At 52.5% G+C, this 12,788-nt stretch overlaps 1 protein-coding gene across 5 annotated transcripts in view; it reads left to right on the forward strand.

Annotated features, from left to right (window-relative positions):
- The window catches only part of Zbtb7c (zinc finger and BTB domain containing 7C), a 324,679-nt gene that overhangs the window by 308,586 nt on the left and 3,305 nt on the right, over positions 1-12,788 (forward strand). For all 5 annotated transcript variants that reach the window (XM_031366061.1, XM_031366062.1, XM_031366063.1 and 2 more), the window contains one exon: positions 4,697-5,920. In XM_031366061.1, coding sequence (XP_031221921.1) covers positions 4,713-5,920 — 1,208 coding nt within the window. In that variant the 5' untranslated portion in view covers positions 4,697-4,712. The remainder of the gene's footprint in view (positions 1-4,696; positions 5,921-12,788) is intronic.

Below are 12,788 nucleotides of genomic sequence, written 5' to 3' on the forward strand. Positions count from 1 at the left end.
TAGAACATCTTATAGGGCCAGAAATGTAGCTCAGTGATAGAGTACTTGCTCAGCATGTCCCACATCCTATCTTAATTCTTAACACTGCCCCAAAACAAAACAAAGCAAAACAAAACATAATAAAAATTGAACAATAATTAATGCCTAAACCTAGACAATATAAGTATTTTCAAGACTAACTGTGTTCTGGAATACCCGGGAACCAGAGAAACATTTCCAGCCATTGCTAAGTTTAACAGTGTCAGAGAGTAAACAAAGCCGTGGCTCTTTGTGAACACTCATTCTTCAGCATTCCACCAACCTTGGCTCTCACTTAGAGGGCAAGGCTGTTCATCCCCGAGGCTCAAGACCCAGTTACTCACGGGACGGCTTTACAGGAATTAGGAACAAGCTGTTGGTTCTCCAATAAATTCACTCTCGTGTAGACTTCTTGACACTAGCATGTACAATTGCCATCTACCAGAAAACACTTAGAATAAAAGTCCCAGAGCTATAACGTCTACAAAACAGTGGTCCTCTATCAGTTGTCTACTTCCATGTAACAAACTCTGAAATGGAATGGCTAAGGTGAGTGCGAGCACTTATCGTCTTGCATCTTCTATGGGTCAGAGCTTCAGTAGTGGCTCTGGCTCTTCTCTCAGGCAGCTGTGTGTAGTCAAAATGTCACCTGGGCTGCCAGGATAGGTCTGATGGGAGACTGGAAGGGCCACTCTCAAGTTGGGTCACTAGCACCGCTGTCAAGTGGCATGGTTGTTGTCCGGAAGCCTCAGTCCCTTGTCATATGGCCCTTTTCACAGAGCTGCTTGAGCATCCTCCCAACATGGCTTCCTTCTGACCCATTGCAGGGCTGAAGCGACAATATCTTTCATGATCTCCTTCAGAGGTCAGTTGTCAGCTCAAACCTTCCCAGATCCCTTTGGAACACTATATTACAGTGAAAAACCTACTAAGGATAGTCCTTACCAGAGTCTTAACACACATGTGCCAGCTATGCGCTGAGCTTTTAATGGCGCCATGTGTCCTCTTCCAGCTTAGGAGCTAGCAGGGATGCCCAGGCATACTTCCACACATGACAGGACAGAGGCAGCTAAACTAAAGGATGACATCAGCAAGGTGCTGAAGATCAAAGATGAGAGAGGGAACCGGTACCTGATTTGAGGGATGGAGATGGGGTCGGGTGAGTGGGACATTGGAGTGCATGGAATATACCTGGGACATTTATGATGTCCAATGTTCTGCCAGGAGCAAATGGGTGAGCAAATGCTTGGGGTGTGAAAGCCGAGCTGAGTGTGGGGAGTGGGGGCTACAGAGAGCTCTTTGGAGCACAGTAGAGGGGATTGTGGTGGCAACATGTCAGTCCAGGTGTGTGTGAGCCCACAGCTGTGTTCAGAAGTAGGGCTAGGCTGAGTTTGTGGCTCAATGGGCAGTTTACCTAGCATGCATACAACCCCCCAGTATCCCATAAAACTGGGCTTAGTAGAACATGCTGTAATACCAGTACTTGGGAGCTGGAGAGTTCAAGGCCAGTGTGGACATCAGCAGGCTCTCTCTTTAAAAATAGGCTTAGAGATCCTGATGAAGTCCCATATTCCCATTCTCTTCCCTCTGTTCTCTTTCACTGGCAGAACTTTGCCAAAAACAACCTGGTAGGGGTTACTGAGAGGAGGCAGGGAGCTGCCTGGAGAGCTGGCAGGGGTCTTCTTAGGAATGAGAAAGGTTCAGAGGGTCCACTGCTCCTGAACCTGCTGCAGCCTGCTCAGCCTCCCTTAGAGGGTAGGACTACTCGCCTCCGTCTCGCTTGGGAGTTCCCTCCCCTTCACGTATCCCTGAGACTCTGAATGTGACAGGGATGGTCCTGTCCATGCGTGGTTACCTTTACAATATGAGGCAGGAGTGTGTGGTCAACACACTCGGACCCAGGGAGCCAAGGCACGGGTGCAGATCTAAGCACCTCTCTCCTATTGGTGTGATGATTACCCCACATGCTCAGTGTGTCTCACTAGTGTCACAGAAGTTGCAGTGACAACTAGAGGAGAGCCAGGGCCTGAGGAAAGATGGTGGGCTTGAGTCCTCATTGAGAAACCCGTTGTTAAGCTCTGGCCAGGGGGTCCTCCCTTGTCCTTCCAGCCTTCTCGTGATCCTGGACATCTGAGGCAGGGAGCTGGGCCCTGAGATAGATGTCCTAAGTTCCCCTTGCTCATGCACAGAAGTCACGCTGGAGCTACCTCCACACGGTCAAAATTACACACAGCTTGGGGACTTGAGATCTGCACTCTACTGAGACTTCAGAGGGCTACCCGGCAGGTTCCATTCAAACTCCCCACAAATGTATCCTCCCAAAGCCGGATGGCCTTGAAAGACACACCTGCTATTCAGCCACTGTCTTAGTCAGGGTTTGTATTCCTGCACAAAACACCAAGAAGCAAGTTGGGGAGGAAAGGGTTGATTCAGCTTACACTTCCACATTGCTGTTCATCACCAAAGGAAGTCAGGACTGGAACTCACACAGGACAGGAACTTGGAGGCAGGAGCTGATGCAGAGGCCATGGAGGGGTGCTGCTTACTGGATTGCTTCCCCTGGCTTGCTCAGTTTGCTTTCTTATAGAACCCAGGACCACCAGCCCAGAGATGGCACCACCCCCAATGGGCCCTTTCCCACTAATTGAGGAAATACCTTATAGCTGGATCTCATGGAGGCATTTCCTCAAGGGAGGCTCCTTTCTCTGTGATAACTCCAGCTTGTGTCAAGTTGACACACAAAACCAGCCAGTACAAGCCACACGGACTGTCCTAGGCTCTTTTGAATCATTAACAGAAAACACAGAGGAATCACCTGCACCCTCCACCTGGCTTCCTTTCATGCTACATTTTTCCAAACCACAGCACAGTATCATATCCAAGATACTGATACTGCTATGGACAAGACACAGAACACTTCCAGTGCACAAGACCCACCCCGTCCTGTGCCCCTCTATAGCCACGCCCCCTCCTCTCCCCTCCCTTCTGTACTCCCCTGCTTGCTGCCCGAAATCCTCATGCATGCTCTGCCTAGCAGAAGTGGTAGTTTCAAGGGTGCTGCATCTGAAGCAGGTGTGTGGGGACTGGCTCTGTTCTCTCATTCCGACTCCCTGGAGATCCATCCGAGCTGCTGAGTGGCTCAGGGTTTCAGCGGATTCCCTTCCATTGGTGAGTGGGACCCCGGCAAACTGAGCGTGTAGCGCATGCTCAGCCCGCCACCTAAGGGAGAGCCTTGCGGGTTCCCGTTCAGGGCTATTAGCTCTTGTGCGGGCTAACTCTCTCCGAGGTGAATTTGCCTCTGCTGGATTGGGTGGTTGTTGAGTAGCTAGCTCTTTGAAAAAGCTTGTGGTGCTTTTCAGAGAGGGCAGGCCATTCTGCTTCCCCTCGAAGCGTGCCGTTCATTTTCTCCTCAGCCTTACCTGCTTCTGGAGTAGCCACTGTTTTTCATGTTAGTCCTGAGTTTGATCCCTGAAACCACATATATAAAGGTAGAAAGGGAGATAACGTAGTTGTCCTCTGACCTCCACATAAACCATGTGACCTAGGCACAAATAATAATAATAATAATAATAATAATAATAATAATAACAATGATGATGATAAATTTTTAAGATTTTAAAGATGTGTTTACTCTGCCTGACCTTCTGCCAAAGCTTGCCTTGGAAATGCTCATTTCCAAGCATCTGCATTAACCTACAGCTAAGCAAAATCATTGAATACAAACCAAGTTAATAATAAAAATACCAAGCGTCAGCTGGGCGGTGGCGGCACACGCCTTTAATCCCAGCACTTGGGAGGCAGAGGCAGGCGGATTTCTGAGTTCGAGGCCAGCCTGGTCTACAGAGTGAGTTCCAGGACAGCCAGGGCTACACAAAGAAACCCTGTCTCGAAAACAAACAAACAAACAAACAAACAGCCAAGCGTCTTATAGTTTGTTGACTTGCTGTCCTGAAAGGATAAAGGGACGGCCCAAGGAGTGCCCTTTATGCTCCCACGAAGTCTAAAGTCCAAAGTCCAATCACTGCAAGCCAGAGACTATCCACGTTGTCAAGAGTCTCAGACTCCGTCTCTTTCAGGGTTTAAAGAGCTGTGAGATTAACCAGCCAGACCTGAGAAAGCGATCCACAGGGTGCTTGCATCTACACCGACTTTAAATGTCTGCTTACGAGAGAAATAAGCTTACGTGTACAGATGTAGAATGCTAGGGATTTTTAAGGTTAGAAATTTCTGACCTGCAAATGAAAGACACCCTGTCAGGCACAATGAAGCCAGGAGCACGGTCCGGAGAGAAGCCTATTGCCCCCCGTGCCTCTGGTCACTTACTGAAAATGGGCCACAAAGTTGAGTTGTGACTTCCTGGTAGCTTGTGTAAAGTGTGAGATGGCTCACAAATCCCCAGGTGCTGTAGAGGATTCGTGAGCATCTCTCAGCAGAACCACTAGGAGCCCCCCCTATGAGAGCAGGGAGCCCACCGCAAGGCCATATTAAGAAAGCAGAATTCTCTGAGCCAAGAGGCCTAGGCACTGCCTGGTAAGATGCTAACTCCAAGAGTCTTAAAGTGAGGAGAAAAACTCCATCTTGAGCCTGGTTGTGACCTGCAGGTAAGGCTTGATCTAGGAGCTAAGTCCCCAACCTGCTGAGCTCATTAACTGGTGTCCCTTTCTGTGTGTCCCTGCAGGGCTCTGGCTGAGAACATGGCCAATGACATTGACGAGCTGATCGGCATCCCTTTCCCTAACCATAGCAGCGAGGTGCTGTGCAGCCTCAACGAGCAGCGGCACGCAGGGCTGCTGTGTGACGTGCTGCTCGTGGTTCAGGAGCAAGAGTACCGCACACACCGCTCGGTGCTGGCAGCCTGCAGCAAGTACTTCAAGAAGCTCTTCACGGCAGGAAGCCTGGCCAGCCAGCCCTACGTCTATGAGATTGACTTTGTCCAGCCTGAAGCTCTGGCTGCCATCTTGGAGTTTGCCTACACCTCCACACTCACCATCACTGCCTCCAACGTCAAGCACATCCTCAACGCGGCCAGGATGCTGGAGATCCAGTGCATTGTGAATGTGTGCCTGGAGATCATGGAGCCTGGCGGCAACGTCGGTGAGGAGGATGACAAGGAGGAGGAGGAGGATGATGAAGATGACGAAGATGAAGATGATGAAGAGGAAGAAGAAGAGGAAGAGGAGGAGGAGGAGGATGACACAGAGGACTTTGCTGACCAGGAAAACTTGCCTGACCCCCAGGACATCAACTGCCCCCAAAGCCCCTCCAAGACAGACCATCTCACAGAGAAGGACTATTCGGACACACCCAGAGACTTCCCCGACTCCTTCCAGCCCGGAAGCCCTGGCCATCTGGGAGTGATCCGGGACTTCTCCATTGAATCTCTGCTGAGGGAGAACTTGTACCCCAAAGCCAACATCCCTGACAGAAGACCCTCTTTACCTCCATTTGCCCCAGAATTCTTCCCACACCTCTGGCCAGGTGACTTTGGTGCCTTTGCTCAGCTGCCTGAGCAGCCCATGGACAGTGGGCCACTGGATCTAGTCATCAAGAACCGCAAAATCAAGGAGGAGGAGAAAGAGGAGCTGGCCCCGCCCCCGCCCCCTCCCTTCTCTAGCGACTTCTTCAAGGACATGTTTCCTGACCTGCCCGGTGGGCCGCTGGGCCCCATCAAGGCAGAGAATGACTATGGTGCCTATCTCAACTTCCTGAGTGCCACCCACCTGGGGAGCCTCTTCCCGCCCTGGCCGCTGGTGGAGGAGCGCAAGCTGAAGCCCAAGGCCTCTCAGCAGTGTCCCATCTGCCACAAGGTCATCATGGGGGCTGGGAAGCTGCCCCGGCACATGAGGACCCACACCGGGGAGAAGCCGTACATGTGCAGCATCTGCGAGGTCCGCTTCACCAGGTGCGCAGCTGCAGGGGAAAGATGGCAGGGGAGGGGCCAGGGCCAGAGGCTGTGGGAGGGCAAGGGATGGAGAGAGATCACACACTGTGCTCTGCTCCTTGCTTGGAGGGATGCTAAGCATTATACGTACAATGATTTCAACCCCCCTTTTAGGAACTAAGCTGTTTCTCAACTACCATAGCCCGGTGAACCAAAATATAGAAGCAGGTCAGAGCAGGGGAGATGGCCGAGGCACCAGGCAGGTCCCTTGGAGGTAGGCCCTGTTTGTGCTTGGTGCCAGTGTTTCCTGGACACCTCTCATCCCCAGCTGGCTGCTCCTATGAGCAGCTGGACAATCGCAGAGATGGGGACTGGAATCTCAATCCTTCTGTGACAATGACGTCTAGAAATAGGAGGCTTGAGAGATTCCTGTAGGCCCTTTCCGTCTCAAATCAGTGCAGCAAAGACATCCTCCATCCCGCAAATGTGTGCTGTGTACCTTCCTTGTGCCGTGACGTCTATAATTAAAACCAGTGGGATGGGAGGATACGGGAGTCACAACCATCCCTGCCAGGGAACTTTCAAAGGCTTTGGTTTTGGTTTTGGTTTGTTTGTGTTGTTGTTGTTGTTGTTACTTCAGGGGGTTGTTTGTTTTGTTTTGGAATCATCAGTGTCCCTGGGCAAGGCAGGCCCTCTCAGCTAGGTTTCCCAGTGGAAGTTCTGATGAGCAGTCTCACATAGTCTCAGTGTGTCTGATGTTGACTAAGCCCGTCTCCTGCCCATGGCTTACTGAACTAGGTCCTTTTCCACTGCCACTGTGGACTTCGAAGAACTTGCCTTAACAGACCTAGTCATCCTGATAGTGCTTCTTGGAATTTTATTGCTTTGATATTTGATAGTAAGCATAACGTTTGGGCCTTCATAGATGGATTCAATTTCTGAATCATGTCCCATGGCAACTTGGTGGCTGTGCCTGTCCGGACAACCAGATGGACCCTTGTTGACCACGGTGACAAGGGCTGCTGTCAGTGAGCTGAGGGGCACTCCATCTGAAGTGGCTGAGGAGGGGCTTCAGAATGTCGTCAGGGCACCACCACTGGGGCATTGCTGAAATGGCTCAGCAGGCAACCTGGCGATTGCTTTGAAGGAAGACACTGGGGGTTTCCAAGCTACTCGTGGGATGGAAACCACAAACAGAATATGTCCTGGGTACTTGCAGGACACTTGGAGGGATAACCTTAGCCTGGCTTTGTGCCCTTCCTCTTGGCAGATAGCTACAGCAGCCCTGAGAGGCTGGCTCAAGGTAGCCAGTTCCTGTTATCTCACAGGGCAGCTGGACCCCAAATTTCCAGATCCACCTTCCCCTGAGTGTCCCTGGTAACATCCCTACACACTGAAATCTGTTGAGTTATGCTCTCCCTAACTCCAGCCCTCTCTTCTCCTCTATTCAGTTGGTTCCGCGGAGCCAGCTGGCCTTCAAATGCCTGGGCAAGGCTTATCTAAAGTAGGGAGTAACGGGGAATGAGCCAGAGTCCAAAGGAAGGCTAAGGTTCGCTCATCTTCAGCAGGGTCTTCGCTCCTGCCTGAGAGGCCAGACCCAAGGGAAAGATGTTAATGTCACAGACCAAATGTGGAGTGCAGCTGATACCCCGTTCTAGCCATGGCCTTCTGCCCTAACTTCTTGTGCCTGTCCTTGGACAGCCTTCCAATTTGCATGTTCCTCTCTAAACTGGAGGGTTTTAATGAAATGCAAACCATGAAGAGTCTCCTCTAGTCTCTTCCTTCTTCCGGAATCATCCTTCCATCTCCCCACCTTGCCTGGAAATCTCCTCCAGGCAGGACCCACATGCATTTGCTTTCTGTTCTGGTTGTAGCAGATCTCCATGCACTCCAGCCTTTGAAGGAATAAACAGGCCAGCTGCAGTTTAGGATTAACAGGCCCTCCCTGGGGCTGGGGAAATCATGATGGTGGCCTAAGAAGTTCTTGGAGTTTGTGCCTGGGGATCCTCTGTGTGGTAGACACTAGCAGGTGTAGACTTCAGATGCCACACAGAAACGAATGTGAGGATGCTCCGTTCGGTGTTTACAGCCCCGACTGAGGGAGGCTCCACAACTTGCTGGCTCCCTTTGCCTCCAGCATGTTCTCTATGTCTTCTGCCCACAGGCCATGCAATAGGTGGAAGAGACATGAAGGGGCATGGAAGGGAACCCACACTGAGCTACTAGAAGCCCAAGCCCCTTCTTCCTTCCTTCCTGAGCCTCCCTCTGACCTCCCACAAGCCAGCCTTCTGAGTGAGTGTTCATTGCAGTCTATAGGCCCTGCCTTCCCTCAGCCAAGTCTTAAACTTGTGTGGTCCCTGCAAATAGACTGCTACTTCTCCGGACACTAGCGCACTCTCCAGGGGAGATCCCTGTGTCCAGAAAACAACGGTGTTTTGTGTAGAAGAATGAGACTCCACAGCGTTTCCTTCCAACAAATTCCTGAAGGCCACTTTGTGTGTACAGTCCCAATCCCTGCAGGTCGGCTCAGCCCCTGAGAGCTTCTGGCTGTCAGGCTCCACCCTGCCTGCCCCAGGGTCACTCCTCCTCCTCCCCTTCTTCCTTCTCCCCTCCCTCCTACTCCTCTTCTGCAAGATGATGGCCATCTGGGCTCTAGGCCTGTCTCAGCAACTACATTCCTGCCCCCGTCCCCCCCCCTCCCGGTTCCCACTCCCCTGACCCTTCGAAACAAGACCAGACAGGCTTCAGGAGCTGCTCTCCGAGGTCTGGGGGCAGGAACTGGAGAGGAGATGCTGCAGGAATCTGCTGCAGGAACCCAGACTCCCATCAGGGACATTTTCCTCAGGGAGGACTGATGTACTCCCCTTCACATTCTTCAGAGCCACTGGCCCTTTGCTTACTGCCCTCCCTGGGGCTACCCTGAAAGAATCCTCTCCAAGCCAGCCAAAAGCTATCCATCCGAAGCCCCAGCCTTGACCTGCCAGGTTGAGATTTCGCTGGGATCCTCTCTGAAGCAAGTTCCCTTACACCCTTCCCATGAGGATACGGTTTGGGGCTAAGCTCCATCGATTACTCCTCCCCCTCCTCCCCATGTGGAAGCTCTTCAGCAGGGTGGCTGCCTCCAGACCTGGAATTCCCAGGCTCCCTTCAAGCTAAGGCACTGAATGCCAAAAAAGTCTGAAAGGCTCTGGGATCAGTCCTTCCTTCCATAGCTTCTCAGCCAACAGGGCCTTGTCTCCCCCCTCAGTGCTGGGGAGAACTTAGGCCTCTGGTTTACCTCAGCCTTCCCATGGATGTTAGAAGCCCTTCTTCCATGATAATGGACTCTGAGTTATATTGTCTAGATGCCACACCTCATGGGGACATCACTCCTTTTGACACATATAGCACTGCCCAGATAGAATTCTCTAAGCGGAACCCCTGCCACTCCCAAGTCCTATTTGCTGCCTTGGAGACCTATGGGTGCTATTACCTAGTCCCCCTTGTGAGCTCTCAGTGTCAGCTGGTCCCACCCTCAGTTATTAGAGTCTAGGGGCCAAAGGGAAGGACTTCAAAGGCTCTAGAGAAAGGACGCCTCAGATGAGCCCAGAAATAGAGGGAAGATGGGAAGAGGCTCTGCTGACACCCGGCAGCTGACCTCTTAGCCCTTAGTTTCCTCAATGACAACCATTGCTACCAGAAGGACCAGAGTCCCCTGCTTGCCTTTCTGTTGCATACTTAGTCACAGGCCCTGGGGCCCTGCCCTAGGCCTCTCCCTGCCTTTTGGCCAGGAGCTCCTAGAGAGCGGGGCTACATGGTGTTCCTCTTGAGTTCCTCAGGCTGTCCTAGGCCTCCTCATCCATATGCCTCACCACAGCAGACAGCAAGAAGGGAGGCAAGGTGAGAAGCTGCCTCCCCACAGACGACAGAGGTCCCTTGGAGGACACCCAGGCAAAAGTTAGGCGGCACTGGCTCCCCAGGAGCCACGGCACCATCACTTTCTTCAGAATCCCTCACAAAAGATCCCAACTTTGTCCAGCAATGGTGTCAGATGGATGCTGAACCCCTCTCCCAGGCACCAACAGCGCCTGCCCTAGCTTTCTTTTCTTTCTTTCTAGTGATCCCCCTCCCAACAGCTCTGAGAATCTTGATAAGCTCAGAAGATGTCATCAGCTTTGGTGGCAGGAAGAGCCACACGAGACCATCAAGCCCCAGGAAGTCTGGGTGGACAGTGGTAGCAGACTTCAGACTGACTGGGGGCCTACCAGAGGCTGGGGCTCAGGCCCTGGCCTTGCCTTTCATTAGCACAAGCTCCTAAGACCCCGATCACTCTTTCTCACCATGAGCCTCCCTCTGGGCTGGAAGGAGATGGTGCTCTAACTAGGCTGGGTCTCCAAGCAAGAAAATGGAAGGAGATAAGAAGGGATAACAGAGCCAGGGAGGGAGGGAGGGTAGGTACTTCACTCATCTTCTTGATGACAAAATAGCACAGTGGGGGGTGGGGAGGAAGGCACTTGCCACCAAAGCTGGGCCTGAAGAATTGAGTCTGATCCTCAGAATCCATGTGGTGGAAGAAAAGAACTGACCCCTCCCCTAAAAGGTGTCCTCTACCCCCCCATGTACACACTGTAGCACAGGAATGACCATCCAGGCATACATGAATGTGTGTGCCTACATATATACATGAACACACACAAACACACACACACACACACACACACACACACACACACACAAAATCTAAAATATATATTTAAAAGATGTATTCACACACAGACTGAGAAGTTCTCAACTGACATTGCTTGTCACCGGTCAGTCATCAAAGCAATGACCACCGGGCTCTCCATCTTGCTGTGGGTCGTGGCATTTTGAAAAGAGCATCATGAGGTCATCAAGAGGTCTAGGGTTGGACCAACGTCTGCCTCTGTCCAGCTGTGTGCCTTTACGCAGTCCCCTGCCACCTCCAGGCCGCGGTTCCCATGGTGTCGCTGGAGGTCACGCAGCAAGTACTCCTAAGGTTGCTCCCATTCCCAGAGTCCATTCAGGTAGCTGAAGTGAGGGAGCTATGAGCTGCTTGTCTCTGCCCTCAATGCCTGGAGGGATTGGTCTTTAATGGGTTCCAGAGAGATCAGGAGGGATAGACAGACCATTGTGAGCATTGTGATGACTGACATGCAAGCTGTCCCACACCGTGTGTCCCTTCTCTCACCCACCAGGATCTCTATGTACTTGCATGTGTGTTTACTGCCTCCTGTGTCCCATAACTCCTACCGTTAGGAGACAGTTCTGTGTGTACACACAGAGGCCCTTGTCTGGAAACAGCATACCCGTGCCACCTCTAAGCAGGTGCCCTCCCTTGCCAGCCCAGCACGCAGGGAGAGCCTTGTTCCCTGATTGTGGAAGACATGCAAATAGGTATGAGATCACCAGCCCAGAAGAGCTGCAGATTCTTCTTGTCTGGTTCGGGGGCTTGGGTTTAGATTTGGGGTTCCCCGCTCCCCAGTGCTGAGAATTGAACCCAGGACCTTGGCCATGCTAAGCCTCGCTTTCTGTGGTGCCTCAGGTGACCTGCTTTGAAGAGGAATGTTCAGATCCCAAGGGTCTCAGGTCTTGCTTGCTCAGGAGAGACCCACTAGCCCGGTGCTCCCTGTGTCCCCTTCATCCTAAACAGTTACCTAGGCTGCAGATGCCACTGGGCATAGCTGCTGGGGGCTGGGAAGCCACAGGCGGTAACTGTACAGGCAGGGTGGCTGGAGAGTGTAGGAAAGAGGAAAGCCTGGTGGGAAGAGACTTGGAGCATCTCTCGTACCCTGCCTCTTCTGCTTCTCCCGCTGGTCCCACTCCCCACTGCCCAGGCTCTCGGAGCCCCAGGGAGTACAGGAAGGAGTGGGGCTCTGCACAAAGGAGGGGGCATGCGCTCTCGATCGCGCGCACGCGCGCGCGCACACACACACACACACACACACACACACACACACACACACACCTGGCAGTGCCCACATGGACTTCTTGCATCCACCCAGGAAAACTATTTTCTAAATGAGATCCCATGCGACCTCTAGTGGCCAGCCAACACCCCGCTGCCCAGGGTAACGGTGAGGGCAATTTAAATCTGGACATTTTAGGGAGGACCCCTGGACTCCCACATCCGCTCTGACCTCAAAGCCCAACCTGGAATTACAGCAGAGACACCGCCCAAGCCCCACCTGCAGGGAGGTGGTGGACACAGTATACCGCACTTCTGGCCTCTTAGCCATTTGGGGAAAGCTGAAGCGTGATCCCAGGGAAGACACACTACAGCCCAAGCCGCAAGCCCCAGCCAGGCCGAAGGGCTCTGTGTACTGGTGTCCTGGGTGCTCAGTGTTTAAAAAACAAAACCAGAAGGTCATCTTTCTTTTCAGGACCTCCCTCAAGAAAGCCCTGGGTCTCTAGCAACCTCTAGCAGCCCTAGACAAGGGGCATCATGCCTGCCTCTAGCTTTAGCTTTGCCTACACAGTTTGCCTAACTCGCCTAAGGTCACCCAGCAAGTGGGCGGGGGTTGGGGGGCCTGCAGCTAGAGCCTCATCCCCACAAGGCCTTGTCTCTAAATAATGCCTCTAACTCCAGAGCTCCGCCCAAGATCAGCCGGCATTCTTCCCGCACCTGGCTCTTTCATAAGCCCTGAAATGTCTGCAAAGAGCAGAGCCCAGGGCTGAGGTGAGAAGCCACCACACGAGAGGAGCTCCCAGCACTGCGTGCCAAGCCTCTGGAGTCTCTGGATGAGTGCTGAGGACAGAGGCTGGTGTGGGACTGGGGACTTAGGATGAGCAAGGCCAGAGATCAGATCGAAGGGCATCCTGCTTCGGAAGGCCCTTCATCATGACAGGGCTGACAGCAGAATGCTGACCTATCTCTCCAAGAAGACTGCCT

This window comes from Mastomys coucha, unplaced genomic scaffold (assembly GCF_008632895.1).
Source record: "Mastomys coucha isolate ucsf_1 unplaced genomic scaffold, UCSF_Mcou_1 pScaffold13, whole genome shotgun sequence".
Lineage (NCBI taxonomy): Eukaryota > Metazoa > Chordata > Mammalia > Rodentia > Muridae > Mastomys > Mastomys coucha.